The sequence below is a fragment of the Piliocolobus tephrosceles genome, chromosome Y, assembly GCF_002776525.5.
Source record: "Piliocolobus tephrosceles isolate RC106 chromosome Y, ASM277652v3, whole genome shotgun sequence".
Taxonomy (NCBI): Eukaryota; Metazoa; Chordata; class Mammalia; order Primates; family Cercopithecidae; genus Piliocolobus; species Piliocolobus tephrosceles.
This window is the reverse complement of record NC_045456.1, coordinates 25,205,845-25,223,619: the sequence shown is the minus strand read 5'-3', so window position 1 is coordinate 25,223,619 and position 17,775 is coordinate 25,205,845. Positions and strand designations below refer to the sequence as shown.

The following is a 17,775-nucleotide window of genomic DNA, read 5'->3' as shown; positions in this document are numbered from 1 at the left end:
GCATAGTTCACAAATAATTTATCCCATTTTATAGCTTGTCTGTTTACTCTGTTAATAGTTTTTGTTTATTTTGCTGTGCTGAAGCTCTGTGCCTTAATTGGGTCCCACTTAATCAATTTTCATTTTTGTTGCAGTTTTATTTAGAGATATAGTTAAAAATTGTTTGCCGAAACCAGTGGTGAGAAGGGTATTTTCTGTTTTCTTTTTTTATAGTTTGACATCTTACATTTAAATCTTTAGTCCATCTTAGAGTTAATTTTTGTATATGGTGGAAGGTAAGGATCCAGTTTTGTTCTTCTGTCTATGGCTAGCAGGTTGTTCCACCCAGAACCATTAGTTGAATAGGGAATCCTTTCTACCTTGCTTGTTTTCATCGGTCTTCTTAAAGATTAGATAGTTGTAGGTCTATGGCTTTATTTCTGTGTTTTCTGTTCTGCTCAATTGGTCTGACTGTGTGTCTGTTTTGTACCAGCACCATGCTGTTTCGGTTACTGTATGTAGCCTTATGGTATGGTGTGAAGTAAAGTAGTGTTTTTCAAGATCATTTTTCTATTGAACTTCCTTAAGATGAATTTGTGGCCGGGCGCGGTGGCTCACGTCTGTCATCCCAGCACTTTGGGAGGCTGAGACGGGTGGATCACGAGGTCAGGAGATCGAGACCATCCTGGCTAACACGGTGAAACCCCGTTTCTACTAAAAATTCAAAAAATTAGGCGGGCGTGGCGGGGTGGGGGGGCGGGCGCCTGTAGCCCCAGCTACTCTGGAGGCTGAGGCAGGAGAATGGCGTGAATCCGGGAGGCACAGCTTGCAGTGAGCCCAGATCGCGCCACTGTACTCCAGCCTGGGGGACAGAGCGAGACTCCGTCTCAAAAAAAAAAAAAGTGAATTTGTTTGGGGGCAGGGAAAGGAGTCTCACTCTGCTGCCCAGGCTGGAGCACAGTGGTGCAATCTCGGCTCACTGCAAACTCCGCCTCCCAGGTTCATGCCATATAATCAGGCCTGTACCACCATACCTGACTAATTTTTTTGTATTTTTAGTAGAGACGGGATTTCAACCTGTTAGCCAGGATGGTCTGGATGGCCCTGACCTCGTGATCCGCCTGCCTTGACCTCTCAAAGTGCTGGGATTACAGGCGTGAGCCACCACGCCCAGCCAAATGAATTTTTTGATCTTGCAAAAGTTGTTGTTGGTATTTTAATAGAGGTTCCATTGAATCTGTGCATCACTTTTGGTAATATTGACATGTTAACAATATTTACTTTTACAAACCATAAATCCTTATCTTGGTCTTGATCTTAGAAGAAAAGCTGTCAGTCCTTGCTAGGTACAACGTTAAGTTATGTGTTTTTCATATATGGCCTTTATTATGTTGAAGCCCTTTCCATTTGTGTCTAGTTTGTAGAATGTTTTTATCATATATAAGCATCTTGAATTTTGTGAAATTGTATTTCTTACCAGTTTAGATATTCATATGAGTTTTTTCTTCATTTTATTTATGTATATTAAATTAACTGATTTTAATATGTTGTTAATCATTCATGAATTTCAGGAGGAAAGTCCACTAGTTCATTACATACAAACTTGTTATAATGTATTTCTGAATTCATCTTACTAATATTTTGTTAGAAATGTTGTGTTACTATTTATAAGATATATTGTTGTATTCTTACAGTGCCTTTGTCCAGGGTCTCAGGATAAATCTAGGCTCATAGCATGCTAAATGAAATTTTTAAAAAGTTTTTGAGAAGCATTAGTATTAGGCAAAACAGAGACCAATATTTTAGACAGTCCCTAGATGAATTAGAATATTACAGATGAGGTTTTCTCTGCTGTCTCTCTTTTGAGGGAACAAATTAGGAACAAAATTGATACCTCTTTTATAGCAACACTGTACCAGGCCTTTGATGGAGTGTGAGGCAAACACAAGTAAAAAACACCATAGTATTTCCTACTGATTTCAATGTGGCTTTTTATAAGTTGTTTACTTGGATACTATAGATCTGTGATTGTTTATCAGATTATGTTAGGTAATTTTCCATTTTTTTACATAAGGAAGTGTGAGGACTTGGGGCTTCTTCATTCACCATTTGGGCTCATGTCACCTGTCCTTTATTTCTTTTTATACTGCTTCATCAAGACAATTCACATAATATACAATTTACACATATAAAGTATACAGTTCAGTGGTTTTTAGTGTATTTCATAGGTGTGCTATCATTATCATAATAAATTTTACAAGTATTTTTTTATTCCCAGATGAAAATCCATATCCATCCACAGTCACATTTCCCCCAGCTCCAAGAATTCAAGCAGCCACCTGTCTGCTTTCTGTATGTGTAGATTTGCCGATGTTGAGTGTGTGTGTGTGCGCATGGGATGATATAATTTCTTTTGTGACTGATTTCTTTTCTATCTTTTAGCATAAGATTTTCAAGGTCTATTCATTTACAGCATGTATCACTAAACCACTTCTCTTTTAGTGACAATATTACATTGTCTGGATATATACTGTTTTTGGTGGAGGCACTCTGTCATCAGTTTATGAACATTTAGGTTATTTCTGCTCTGCCTTATAGGTATTCTGAGTAATGCTATTATGAATACTCAAAAACAGTATTTGTATGGGAACATGTATCTTCATTTCCCTTGTATAGGTGCTAGATTATGTGGTATAATAACTCATTGTTTATTCTTGGGGTTTTTTGTTGGTTTTTTATTGACAGTCTCGCTTTGTTGCCCAGGCTGGAGTGCAGTGGCACAATCTTGGCTCACTGTAACCTCCACTTCTGAATTCAAGCAATTTTCCTGCCTCAGCCTCCTGAGTAGCTGGGACTACAAATGTGCGCCACCACACCTGGCTAATTGTTGTGTTTTCTTTTGTGACTGGTTTCTTTTTTATCTTTTAGCATAAGATTTTCAAGGTCTATTCATTTACAGCATGTATCACTAAACCACTTCTTTAGTATTTCACCATGTGAAATACATTGCCCAGGCTGGTCTCAAACTATTGACTTCTAATCATCCATCCAGCTCGGCCTCCCAAAATGCTGAGATTAGAGGTGTAAGCCACCAGAGCCGGCCTCATTGTTTATTCTATTAAGCAATGGCCAGATTAATTTTCAAATGGCTGCATCATTTTACATTTTACTTTTTTTTTTTTTTTTTATTCTCACTCAAGTCGTCTAGGCTGGAGTGCATGGTGATAATTCAGCTCACTGCAGCCTCTGCTTCCTGGATTCAGTCAATTCTTCTGGCTTAGCCTCCCAAGTGTCTGGGATTTTAGGCACACAACATCTTGCCTGACTAATTGTTTTTTGTATTTTTAGCAGAGACAGGGTTATATCATGTTGACCATGCTTGTCTTGAATTCCTGGCCTCAAGTGATCCACCTACCTCAGCCTCCCAAAGTGCTGGGATTACAAGCATGAGCCACTGTGCCTGGCCTACATTTTTATTCTTAATTTATAAGTTTCCCATTTATCTGTCTTCTCTGATACCTGTGTACTATCTCCTTTTGATTCTAACCATACTATTGGTTTTGAAGTAATAAGCATCTTTTCATTAACATATTGTTAATAGTTATATTTTCTTTGGAGAAATTCATGTTTATTTCTTTTGCCCATTGTTTAATTGGGCTATTTTATTATCAAACTGTAAATTATCTGCATGTATATTCTTCTTAAAAATTCCTTCTCAAGTGTTAAATGTGTCAGTACTTTATTCTGTTCTGTGAGTTGTCTTTTCACTTCTTTTGTTAGTGTCCTTTGAAGCACAAAAATTTTAATTTTGATGGAGTTCAATTATTTGCATTTCTTGGATCTCATTTGTTTTTGTCATTACTAAGAAATTATTACTTAACCCCTAGTCATACAGATTTACTAATTTTTTTTTTGCATGAGTTTTGTATGGTATCTCATATTTAAGTCACATTCATTTCAAGCTAATTTTTCTATACATTATGAGGTAGGGGTCCAAATTCATTCTTTTACATGTGGATTTCCAGTCCTCTGAGAAACATTTTCTTGTTGCATATTCTTGAAATATTTCTCAAGAGAAAAACATTTTTATATTTGGCATTTATTTTTTTTATTAAAAATGTTAAATAAAAATGTGAAAATATTTTATTATGTATATAGAACTCTTTGCATTGAAAATTTAGTCTGTGAAGAACTTCATCCATATGCTCTTAGCTTTGTTAATGTGATTCACCCACAGAGAAAACCAGGGTAACTAAATATGACACTATAATCAGAAATAGAGGATCTTAACATTGCTCACTCTGTACATATTTGCATATGGATGGAAACATATTTCTACCAGTTTAGAATATGTACCATTGCTTTGCTACTTGGCACTTATAATTAACTTTCATAGTTACACCCCTCAGTACTTTCAGCTTCAAGTTGTTCTTCATTATCTTGTCCTTGGCCTAAGTATAAGAGTCTACAGATTCTTTCTCATAAAACAGTGTCTACAGGGAAAAACAAAACAATGGTTTTTACTTATTGCAAAAGGGAATTGAAGGGAAGCTGAGGCAGGAGACTTCCTTGAACCCAGGAGGCAGAGGTTGCAGTGAGCTGAGATAACGCCACTGCACTCCACCCTAGGCAACAGAGTGAGGCTCTGGCTCAAAAAAAAAAAAAAGGCGGGGGTAGGAATTCTGTCTTATTAAGGTGCTTTCTCACATCTTTTTTTAAATATATAATTAGAAAGTTTTTGCATGTTGTCCTTGTTTTCATTTTTCATTCTGTCATATTCTCTTGATATCACTTTAAATGAAATTCATTTACTATTTAGAAAATTCCTTGCTCCAAAGTAAAATATGAATGACTACATGCTTTTCTTATACATTAGTATAATAACTGAATTTCATGTTAATTTTGTAGATGACGGAGGAGGTTGAGTACCGTGCGCTGGACTTTGACTTTTCCTGTAACTTAATGTAATGTGATTATAGAAGATACTTTCTGTGAAATGTGCCTGTAGAAACTTATTTCTCAAAAATTGTCAATACTGCCCATGTAGATGAGTATTTTCATAATTTATATAATGGAAGTGATAGCCTGTTAGAGGATACTAAGTATGAATATTTTTTTCTTAACCTGAAGGAAGAAAATGAGAAAAGAACACAACACAAAGATCATTCAGATAATGAATCCACATCTTCAGAGAAGTAAGTAACTTTTAGCAACCACTCAACATTTCTGTCTAAAATACATGGATTTAATATTCTCTCTTTTTTTAAGTTCTGGAAGGAGAAGGAAAGGACCGTTTAAAACCATAAAATTTGGGACCAACATTGACCTCTCTGATAACAAAAAGTAAGTCTCCCTGCCCTAGTACTGTTTCCATGAACTGAACCAATGAAGGTATTGCAGGATTGGGAATTGTCTAGTTTTCTATTTTTATTTTTATTTTTTTCCTATTCCTAGTTATTTTTCTGTCTCTCTGTTTCTTGTTTTTTTATGGTGATGTGTTAGTTTTACCTAATAACACTACAATTCTGAAATTATTTTGACAGGGTTTTACAATTAAAATGTTACTCTTAAGAAAATCAAAGTATCCTCTCTATTAATACAACTTTATAAATGAAAGATAACTTGTTTCTTTTATTTAGTAGTTATACATTTTATTATTTTTTTTCAGTAATCTGTGTTTGTCTTAAGACTATTATTTTTGAAATAAGTTAAACACTTTAGTTGTACTGACTGTACAGGTAAAATATTTATAGATTTAATTATTTTTCTGATTGACTCACAGGGTTTTTGAGGATATGGTAATTTTCATGAGTTTTTACTCTTAATCTGTTATTTTATTGCAGGTGGAAGTTACAGTTACATGAACTGACTAAACTTCCTGCTTTTGTGCGTGTGGTGTCAGCAGGAAATCTTCTAAGCCACGTTGGACATACCATTCTGGGCATGAATACAGTACAACTATATATGAAAGTTCCTGGGAGTCGGACACCAGGTGATTTTAATGACTAACATACCTTATATGATTGAAAAAATGGAGATTATCATGTGGAACAGGCAAAGAGAACACGTTGTCATTTATACTTCTAAAGCCAAAAGGATTTTAAAATTCTTTATTATGGGTAAAAATGTTCATATTACTCTTATAATTGAGCTCAGAGTATTGTTTTTCCATCATTTTTATATGAAAAAAATCAGAAAAATGTGAACTGGGAAAGGGATGCTAAGTTACTGAGTGTTAGGAATGACAAGTTAACATTGTTTTTCAGAGGTTTTACCACAATTACAGTAAGAATGATGTATTATGAACCAGTTTACTCAAGTTATATATAATAAAAATTTCATTGACAATGCTTAAAGTATGTGATGCCCTTTTTTTTTTTTTTTTTTTTTTTTTAGTAAAATGTAATTCAAAAACTTCCTAATTTTAAGCAAACATTTCTTTAAAGGGCTAGATACTAAATATTTTAAACTTTGCAAGCCTAGAGATTCCATTGATGATATTTTGTAGGTGTTCTATTAAAATAAAAACTCATATTTTTTATGGATTTTTATTGATGAAAATCAAAATAAATAACAAATGAATGTATTTTTTTTACTAGTTAAAAGAATGGAATTATTTTGGAGGAAATAGTACTTCATTGGGGCTCAAATACTGTGTTCTTGTGTCATCAATATTAACTACAAATGTACATCTGTTAAAGTTGTTCTGTGGTACTAAGATCTTCAAAAATGTCTTTTCAAGTGTATCAGTACTACCATATACTAATGTCAAACTTTGAGCATATTTTCTTGAGTATATTAATTGCCTTAAAGACACTTACAGGGTTAGCTTTTTGTTTCCTTTTATGTTATTTTCATTTTGGGTTTCATTACATTGCAGATTAATTTCCTCAAATTGAAGGTCAGTTGCACCTTCAGTTGGAAAACCTCACAGTAGTACAAATGGCTTTTGAAATATGCACATTTTCCTGCACTTTTGTTGAGGTTTGGAAAATGCTGCTGAAATTATATTTTGAACTTAAAGAAGTATATGTTTGCAAATGTCTGTGCTACTGGAGATTTAGCTTCTTACTTGTTTTTAGTAGCATAAGAAGTAGTGTATAAAAAGCAGCTTGATACTACTTGCAATTCAGAAAATTTCTTTTGTCTTCAGAATGATTTATCATCCTAAAAGTTTCACATATAAGTTCTCTTTGCTGTGTAATTTTTAGGTTGAATTTATCAAGAAATGTTTTGAAGCCTGCAGTAAAGTTTCATGGCCAGTAAGTGGTCAATAACAGTGGCAGAATGTGGTACTTCTTCAGAAAAATTTCCACCTCAACTCAGAGCTCTAAAAATAGCAATACAACCTCATCATTGCTAAATCATTGACCTGTTTTTTTTTTTTTTTAAGACAAGCTAAGATATTCAATCTCTGTTTCTGACAAAATTCATGGAACTTTCATTCAACAGGTCGATGAGACTGGCACATGATAAGATACTTTTCACAGATCTGTCCAATGAATAATACAGTGCAAATAAACGTAGATATTAAACACCTTTCATTTTCACAGTGAAAATGAAATAAATCACATGAAATGAAAAATGTCATTTTTCTTTTAAAATCTAGCAGAGGAATAACCAAACTTTTAATAATCTCCTTGTCATTTGTCTCTGAAGTGTTTGGGATTTTTGGTTTCTTTGTATAACATTAGTACTTCATCAGTGTCCTATGGAACTGTTAAGAAATTCCTTAGAAGAAATTTAGTATGTTTTAGTTTGCCAGATATAATTTAAAGAAACATTGTTTTGAATTTCTGTATATGGAGATTTTATTCCAATATTACATTAGTAGAAATAATGCCTGCTATAATACACTTCGTATTCTGATATGATCTTTAATGTGTTCTAAAATGTTGAGATTGCTGATAGATCATAAGCTAAGATTATATATATGGTATGTAATATAAATGTTTCTAACTCTTTCACCATGGGTAGGTGCCCATGGTGTCCTAATATTTGTAGTTTTTATTTTTAAAGCCCCTTGCCATGGGCAGTGCCATCCACCTACTCATTGTGGAAGAGTTGTGATTCTTTACATTATATGCTAACATTTGACATGTGGTAGGAGCTAAGAGTGCTAGGAGACAGGTTACATTTTGAACACTATACCTTTGTCTTCTTAATAAGGTTTCTGATACTATTTGTGAGAATTGAGAAGTCGTTTATAGAGAAGGAAATAGTAATGCTATAGCTAATATGTATTGTGTATTATGTTCTAGTCAAAGTTCTAAGCATGTATTTTTCACTCAGTCCATATGCTGCTGCAGTTGTGCCTTTAATTTTCTTTTACTTTTCAGGTCACCAAGAAAATAACAACTTCTGCTCTGTTAACATAAATATTGGTCCAGGAGATTGTGAATGGTTTGTTGTACCTGAGGATTATTGGGGTGTTCTAAATGACTTCTGTGAAAAGTAGGTTTCTGAACTAAGCTTTCATTTAACATAACTATGAGAAAATAGTTGTAAAGGACAAAGTGCAAAGCTGAGTTTCTTAATGAAACTATCAGTGGTTTTACTTACTGCTCAGCAGAAATTTTTTTTAAGTGATTTGATTTTAAATCTTTTATATTATCTAAATACTTAATGAAAAGATGCCATGCCAAACACAGTGTCTTATGCCTGCAGTCTCAGCACTTGGGAATGCTGAGGCAGATGGATGTCTTGAACCTAGAAGTTGGAGACCAGCCTAAGGAATTATGGCAAAATCACAATAATTAGCCTGCACTTGTGGTCCTTGATACTCGGGACACTGAGATGGGAATATCATTTGAGCCTTGGTGGTTGAGGCTGCAGTGAGCCATAAACATGCTATGGCATTCTATCCTAGGTGACAAGACTGAGACTCTGTCTCAAAACAAACAAACAGAAAGATGCCATAAAGTAGTCTCTGCAGTGGTGATAATTGATAAGAGAGTAAATTGTTTTTTATGTTAATGTAAAAATTTCATGCATTCTTCCAGATTTGAAAAGTGTGCCTTAAAGAAAAATTGTACTTACATTGTTTTTAGAAATTATGGAAAATTATAAAATAAGGCACCCTTATAGCTTAGTAACTCAATCGTGTGTATCTTTGTAATTCAGCCTAAAAATATCAATAACAAAGGAATCACAGGATTTGTTTTTTAGAGTTGGTAAAGGTAGTAGTGGAAAAATACAGACATAATTGAAACTATTACGTATTTAAAACATATTGTAAAAAAATAGACAAAATTCTCATAGAGAATTACATATGAAGTTTACATTATAATCAATTAATATGCATGTTTCACAAAATAATTTCTACTTTAACCTTTTGGAACGTCTGTACATTTTATTTGGTAAAAAGTGCATCTTATTAAAACATAAAGTTAATTTTCTTACCTACTGGCAAGAAATAATCACTTTTTGTTGCCTTTGTTGTGTGATGCGTAAGGTTTCCTCAGCATAGCAAAGGTGATGTTTTTTAACATTTAAAACATCAATAAACACTTTGATTTGAACTCTTTGTTCTGAACCTAGGAAACTCCAAATACACAGAAACAGCAATGACAAACAAGGAAAAAAGAAGTTTTTACAGGGGAATCCCTATTGTGCTACACAGAGAATTTTTTTCTTAAAACTGTGAGGTTGTATACTACAGTTCTTGTTAACATTTAAATATAATGACTTCTGTTCATTTTTCCTTAATGAGAACTGCCATTTTCAGGATTTAGCTTTTTTCCTTTCTGAACAGAGAAGTGACCTTAGGTTAATGATTGTTAGGGGGAGGGGGGAATGTGATATCTGAAAAGTTAAAGATTGGGAATAATAAAAATATGAAGTTAAAATGATTTCTTTATCTTTAAGTTCAAAAACTTTGCAGTCCTCTTTGCAGTTTCCTTGTAACTTTATTTTGCATAAAGTATCTCCCTATATGTAATTAGCCGTTGTTTTGAACTTTTGAAAAAAATACTGTCTGCATTTATTGGTTTTTGCTGCCTTTTTTAAATACAAAATTTTCTCTAATTTTATATTGGTAGTATATGAGTAAGATAAGGTCAGATTTGTGCTATGCTTATAATTTTTTCCTTTTCCTTTCTTTTTTTCATTTGGCTTCCTGTTTACTGGCAAATTTTTTAAAGTTTATGGGAAACGTGCTGGGCACAGTGACTCATGCCTATAATCTCAACACTTTGGAATGCCAAGGAGGGCTGATCATTTGAGGTCAGGAGTTCAAGACCAGCGTGATCAACATGGTGAAACCCTATCTCTACAAAAAATACCAAAATTAGCAGGTCACGGTCATGTGTACCTGTAGTCCCAGCTGTTTGGGAGGCTGAGGCAGGAGAATTGATAGAACCAGGAAGCAGAGGTTGCAGTGAGCTGAAATTGCACCATTGCATTCTAGCCTGAGCAACAGAGCAAGACTCTGTCTCCACATACAAAACATTCCTTGAATTGCTAACCTCTGCTGAAGTCAAAAGCAATTTTAGGAGAATAAAATGAAACAGAGTAAGATTTCATATAGACAACTCCAGATTTTTGTCATTTTTTAAAGATAAAATATAGAAACAAAGCAAAAGCTAGTTCTTAAATCTGAAACATTTTCAACTATGTGAATTTCTTCCTCTTGAGAAAACTTAATTTGAAATATTTTACTAAATTCTTAATAGAAAACTTAATGTAGTTACTGTGCAGTACATCACAATATTTAAAAAAACTGTGTTTTTTTTGTTTTTGTTTTTGTTTTGTTTGTTTGTTTGTTTGTTTTGATATGGAGTCTTGCTCTGTCCCCTAGGCTGGAGTGCAGTGGCACAATCTTAGCTCACTGTAACCTCCACCTCCCAAGTGCAATAAATTCTCCTGCCTCACCCTCCCAAGTAGCTGGGTTCACAGCTATGCACCACCATGCCTGGCTAATTTTTGTATTTTTATTAGAGTTGGGGTTTTACCTTGTTGGCTAGGCTGGGCTTGAACTGCTGACCTCAACTAATCCTCCCTCCTGGGCCTCCCAAAGTGCTGGGATTACAGGTGTGAGCTACCACACCTGGGCAACAATACAAAAAATCTGATGAAGGAGAATAACAAAAAAAATGACTTTTATATTAAAACTTCATAATTTTATCTGTCTGTATTGGTGTCAGTGGTGGTTTGTATATGTGTATATGGGTTCTTGTGCTGGTTTTTTCAGCTGCCTTAAGTCAACTAATTCCTAAAAGCCTATGCAAATAGACATTCTGTCCTTACTCCCCTTTCCTGCCTAGGATTCCAGACAGCAGTAGAGGATGATTTCTGCTCTCCTTCTCACCCCTGACTCAGGAATATTGAGAGGAGGTCCTGGTTCTTGTATCTACCACAGTAATTATGATTAAGATTTAAATGACTTAATGTGATTTCTAACCAGAGTTTTCATTTTTAGAGATTTCAGAGTATTGAGGTTTTTTAGTTAAAAAGAAAGGATGAGTCAAAATATTTCTTATTGAAACAAAATTAAAAATCAGTATGTTTAACTGTAATTAGAAACTTAAATATTAATTTGTAGACTTTTGAACAGTAAGTTTAAGCTTATAGTAGCTGATCTTTGGGTAAGTCTATCAGTATTCACCTGCACTTAATTTTTCTCAGGACCCTGGCCCAAGTCTTCAACGGGAAATGAAAGAGGCAGTTCGTGTTGCAATGCTTTTGTGATGCCAGGTCTTTTTTTAGTTGTTTGTTTTTTGTTTTGTTTGCAGTAGAGTCTCTCTCTCTCTGTTGCCCACACAGGAGTACCGTGGTGCAATCATGGCTCACTGCAACCTCCTTCTCCCAGGTTCAAGTAATTCTCATGCCTCAGCCTCACGAATATCTGGGATTACAAGCACGTGCCACAATGTTTGCCCGTGTATGTGTGTGTGTGTGTGTGTGTGTATTTTTAGTAGAGACAGGGTTTCATTGTATTGGCCAGGCTAGTTTCAAATTTCTGACCTCAAATGACCTGCCTGCCACAGCCTCCCAAAGTGCTGGGATTACATGCAAGAGCCACTGCACCCAGCCCTGTGATACAAAGTATTAATGGAAGAAAAATTTAAAGCATTTTTTTAACTCTTGTTAAATCTGTTTTAATTCGATTAATTTTCAAGGTGATTTTTCATTATTTTCTTTTTCAGAAATAAAACACTTTTCAACTTGATTTTCATTATTTTCTTTTTCAGAAATAATTTGAATTTTTTAATGAGTTCTTGGTGGCCCAACCTTGAAGATCTTTATGAAGCAAATGTTCCTGTGTATAGATTTATTCAGCGACCTGGAGATTTGGTCTGGATAAATGCAGGCACTGTACATTGGGTTCAAGCTGTTGGCTGGTGCAATAACATTGCCTGGAATGTTGGTCCACTTACAGGTATTCTGAATAATAATACCAACAGAGTTTTTATTTTCAAGGGTTACCTAGTAGATATTATTTTACTAGTAGAAAATAACTCACTGAAAATAGAAATAATATCTCTTGTAGGAAAAAAATACCAATTTTTAATACAGAAATTAAATTTAGCTTAAAAATGGCAATCCAAGAACACAGATTTTTTTAAAATATAAACATTTTCTTTGCAGAAATACAAGATATACTTTCAGGGTGCTAGATTATGTTTTTATAAAGGAAGCCCTTTACTGAGTAAAGCATTGTAGTTCTTCATTAGAATTTTCAGTTGATGTGATATACCATATGTGCAGCCCAAAAATGTCATAGTATTTGATATACATAAATAAATAATCTGGCCTTAACAGCTAGAAAGACCTGAAATAGACCATGTCTCTGCATTGTTAACTTTATGACTTTTGGCAAGTTTTGTTTTTTGTTTGTTTTTTTTTTTTAACTCTCAGGCCTTCATTTTTTCTTTACCAAACCATTTTCTTTTACCAAATGAAGGCCTTGAAAGAATAAAATGAGATAAGATGTTGAAAGAACCTAGCACAATGTCTTGCATATTGTGAGTGCTCTTTACATTAGATTTTTTCAACCACAGTTGTCACAAAACATAATAGTCTTACAGTGTTTCCAGGTTTTCAGAATTGGTATTGAAGTTATGCTTTTAGGGACTTTTTCCAATGGGCTTGGAAAATAGCCCATTATTTATCGCCTTAGAGGCGATAAATAATGGTTATCTTCATATGTTCTATTACTTTGGGTTACTTTATGACTGTTGCTTTATTCCTCCTAGCCTGCCAGTATAAATTGGCAGTGGAACGATACGAATGGAACAAATTAAAAAGTGTGAAGTCACCGGTACCCATGGTGCATCTGTCCTGGAATATGGCACGAAATATCAAAGTGTCAGATCCAAAGCTTTTTGAAATGATTAAGTAAGTGCTTTCTAAAATTGCTGCAGTTTCTCTGGGGTATTGGTAGCCATTCAGTATTTCTTTTCGAAAGAATTATATTGACATTAAACGTCAGAAGTCTTGGCAAAATGTAATAAGATGTAAATAATCTTATATATTCATAAGTGTTATAAAATCACATAAGATTAAAATATTTGCTTCCCTTACAAATAGTCACTGTCGTGTGCATCCGTGTGAAGAGACCACAAACAAGCTTTGTGTGAGCGATAAAGCTGTTTAGTCACCTCGGTGCAGGCAGGCTGAGTCCGAAAAGAGAGTCAGGGAAGGGAGATAAGGATGGAGCCGTTTTATAGGATTTGGGTAGGTAAAGGAAAATTACAGTCAAAGGGGGGTTCTCTGGCAGGCTGGAGTGGGAGTCAGAAGGTGCTCAGTAGGGGAGCTTTTTGAGCCAGGATGAGCCAGGAAAAGGAATTTCGCAAGATTAATGTCATCACTTAAGGCAAGGACTGGCCATTTTCACTTCTTTTGTGGTGGAATGTCATCAGTTAAGGCAGGGGCTGGACCTTTTTGTTTTTGATTCTTCAGTTACTTCAGGGCATCTGGGCATATATGTGCAAGTTACAGGGGATGTGATGGCTGACAGTCACCCATGTTTATTATGACTTAGAGCAGAATAAAGGTGTACATGAATACATACTGGTAAATTTACAAATCTCTATTTTCTCCTAATTCTGATAAAACTGATTTCCTAGGACAATTTGTTTTACTGTTTTTAAGTAAGTTTTTTGTTTATTTTTTATGGTTTTCATTTTTATATTATAGTTGACAGTGAAAGTTGTATACATTTAAGATGTACAGCCTGATAATTTGATAAACATATATATAAATACGAAAGTACTAGCACCTTTCTTGTTTCTCTTGCCATATGATCTCTGTATATACCAGTTCCCCTTGCCCTTCCAAAACCCTCACCAGAAGCAGGTCCTGGTCCCATATTTCTTGTACAGCTGAGCCATATAAACCTCTTTCGTTTATGTATTACCCTGCCTTGGGCATTTCTTTATAGCAACAGTAAATAGACTAATACAGAAAATCAGTATTTAGAAATGGGATACCACTTTTTGCTAAAAGATACCTGAAAATGTGGAAGCAAATTTGGAACTGGGTAATAGGCAGAGGTTCAAAGAGTTGAAGGACCAGGATAGGAAAAGTTTGTATTATAATGAATGGGTTATTCTGATGAGGCTCAGAAGAAGTCTGGCAAGGGTAACTTTGGAGCTTCTTACAGACTGGTAAACTGTTTCTGGCCAAAAAGCTGATAGAGAAAGTGAAAGATTTGCTGATGAAATCTCAGATGGAAATGATGAACTTAGTGAGAACTGGAACAAAAGTCGCTGTTGTTACTTTGCAGCAGAGAACCTGGCTGTGTTGTTTCCATTGCCCTAGGGTTTGGCAGGAAGCTGAACTTAAGGGTGATGACCTAGGGTAAGGGGCAGAAAAAATTTCTAAGCAGCAAACTTTCAATAAGTTATGTGGCTACTTTTAACAGCTTATGATCTAAACCAGCAGCAAAGGAATGAACTAAAGATGTAATTTACAATTAAAAGACAAGCAGATTATAAAATTTGGAAAGGAAATGTAATAGGAAAGAGCATTTTCAGGAAAGGAATCCAAGGGTGCTGCAGAGCAAGCACTTACTAGAGAGATTAGCATGAGTAAAAGGGAGCCAGGTGCTAATCTTCAAGCTCATTGGAAAAAGTCCCTAAAAGCGTTTCAGAAATGTTGAAGGTCGCCCCTCTCCTCACAAGCCTGGAGACTGGGGAGAATAGAAAGGTGTGGAAAGTAGGGAGGGACAAGCCAGAGCATTGCTGCCATCAGCCACCTCAGGATGCTATTCCACCCATCCTCCACCACTCTAGAGGACTTAAACTTTAAGCCTTGCTGACTTCTACAGGTGTTAAGTCTGTGTTGCCTACAGTGCAAGAGCCATGGAACCTTGGCAGCTTCTACCTAGATTTCAGAGGATATATTAGAAACCTGGATGCCGACACAGAAGCCTACCACAGGGACAGCCTCCACAGAGAGACCTCTGGTAGGACAGTGCCTAATGGAAGTATGGGAATGTTGTGCCCTGAGTTCCGAGACCCTCCTCAAAGACGACCACCAGAAACCGAAGTCAAAGCCAAGCGGCCGGGATCACTTTATTGCAGGTTCGAACCCGGACCTCTCTCTGTACAGGCGTAGTCAGGAGGGCAAGAGAGAGGTCCCAAGCACAGCTCAAGCCTACTTTTTATAGTAAGGCACAAACAGGTTACAGAAGATTAGGGCATTTTTGCAGTTACAAGATTGGGATTGGTTGACATTTTGAAGTTTGAACATTCGGCAGTTTCTGGTTGGCTCCCGCCCTTTTTTAAACAACAAACGTCTAGGGTCTTTTTTTTTTTTTTTTTGACAAACTGCTTGCTTAACCATGGGTGGGAGGGGGGTGGTTTCGATTGAGCAAGCAGAGGGTACGTGACTGGGGGCTGCAAGCACCGGTAATCAGAACAGAACAGGACAGGACGGGGATTTTCACAACGCTTGTCCATACAACGTCTGGAATTTAAAATATAATTGGTTAGGTCAGAGGTCGATCTTTAACCAGGCTCCAGGCGCCGCCCGGACTGTCTGCCTGTGGATTTCATTTCTGCATTTTAGTCTTTTCATCCCCCCTTGTCTCTGGTACCTTTAAGAGCCAATCTTGGGTCTTAGATGTCTGACTCTGCTGTTATGACGGGCTGGTACTGGGCTCTAAGGACTATTAGTTGGACAGTGTGGATTTTACAGGACCCATAAGGACAACCGACATTCTGTTTGACCCAAGAATTTTTACAATAGATGATTTGTTGGTCAAAGAGAAAACAGATGGCGGGGGTGACCTTTCCCGGTTGTGCGGCAAAATCAGAGAAATTTAGATAGATGGCCGTTTGACACCCTGCAGGGTGGCAGTAAGCTGTTGCCAAGACCTGGCTCTCTTTTTGTGTCTGGGCATGGTCGGTCCAATTCTCAGTTAAGTAAAAACGGCAAGCAAACGGGGATGCGGCCCCCTGAGCTTGGGCCTCCCAGATAAAGGCCTGTACAAGCAAAAGCGTTGTGAGAGAAAGGGATATCATATCTACGGTTTAGGTTGTTGACGGTGCAAGGTGAGTTTTAAAGGATTGTCTTTAGTCCGGTCGATCGTCCAAGCCACTGGCGGTCCAACGAGGTCCGAGACTGGATCCACTGGTTTGGCGTGTGTGTAATGGATCCAGGCAGCGATTCCTTCCACCTTGAGTGCAGTTGGTGTTGTCAAGATTATCTGGAACGGTCCTTTCCACCTCGGCTCTAAGGTCTCTTGCCGATGGCGTTTGATGAGAACCCAATCTCCTGGCTGGAACTGATGTGGTTCGGGTGGGGGTCCTGTTTTGTACAGTTCTCTTAGGTTAGGCCAGACCTCCTCATGAACTTTCTGTAGGGCTTGTAGGGAGAATAAGAGTTTAAGACTATTATTGGCTTCGGCTTGGATGAGATCGTCTTTCAGGTCAGGGGTGATAGGGAGAGACCGACCATACGTAATTTCATAAGGGGAAAGTCCTAATTTGTAAGGGGAGTTATGCACTCTGAACAGAGAGTAGGGGAGAAGGAATACCCAGTTAGCGCCAGTCTCCATGGTCAATTTAGTTAGGGTCTCTTTTAATGTTCTATTCATTCTTTCTACCTGCCCTGAGCTCTGGGGGCGGTATGTACAATGTAATTTCTGGTCAGCCCCGAGAATGGAAGCCAGTCCCTGACTTACCTTAGCGACGAAGGCAGGCCCATTGTCTGATCCTATCATAACTGGGAATCCATACCTGGGCAAGATTTCTTCTAGGATTTTTTTCGCCACAACCTGAGCAGTCTCTCTCTTTGCGGGGAAAGCTTCCGTCCATCCTGAAAAGGTATCTACAAAGACTAGCAAGTATTTATATCCATATTTTCCTGGTTTTATTTCTGTGAAGTCAACTTCCCAATAGGCCCCAGGTCTGTCTCCTCTGTGCCTTTTTCCACTGCTTTGGGGTTGGTTAGCTGCCTTATTGAGTTGACAAACTGCACAGTTTTTGACTACTTGATCAGCCTTTCTGGAGGCGTCATTAATTTTTAGTTTAGAGCGTCTTATTAAGTCCAGTATTCGCCACGAGCCTAAATGGGTGCTCCGATGGACTTGTTCTAACACTCGTTGTCCTAATTTTTCTGGGAGTATGATGTTATTTTCAGAGTCTTTCCACCAATTATTAAGGATTTGGGCCCTGGGAAGTTTGTCTATCCACTGAAGGTCACTCTCTGAGTATTCTGGATTTGGGGGTAACTCTTTGGGCCCTGGGTCAGGTAGTTTGTAGGGCTAGTAGTTGTGTGAGAGTTTTAGCCACATTTTTACCAGTCTGATCGGCCAAGTTATTTCCTCGGGAGACTGAGTCAGTAGCC

The 17,775-nt window shown here is 36.6% G+C and overlaps 1 protein-coding gene across 6 annotated transcripts in view; it reads left to right on the top strand.

Annotated features, from left to right (window-relative positions):
• Positions 1-17,775, top strand: part of LOC111535634 (histone demethylase UTY) — a 227,888-nt gene that overhangs the window by 168,003 nt on the left and 42,110 nt on the right. For 4 of the 6 annotated variants that reach the window (XM_026451718.2, XM_026451717.2, XM_026451716.2 and 1 more), the window contains 6 exons: positions 5,110-5,174; positions 5,248-5,322; positions 5,823-5,971; positions 8,319-8,433; positions 12,171-12,358; positions 13,176-13,317. In XM_026451718.2, coding sequence (XP_026307503.1) covers positions 5,110-5,174; positions 5,248-5,322; positions 5,823-5,971; positions 8,319-8,433; positions 12,171-12,358; positions 13,176-13,317 — 734 coding nt within the window. Of the gene's footprint in view, positions 1-5,109; positions 5,175-5,247; positions 5,323-5,822; positions 5,972-8,318; positions 8,434-12,170; positions 12,359-13,175; positions 13,507-15,250; positions 15,273-17,775 lie in introns of those variants that run through there. The other 2 variants (XM_026451719.2, XM_031934988.1) reach the window with 2 other exon arrangements.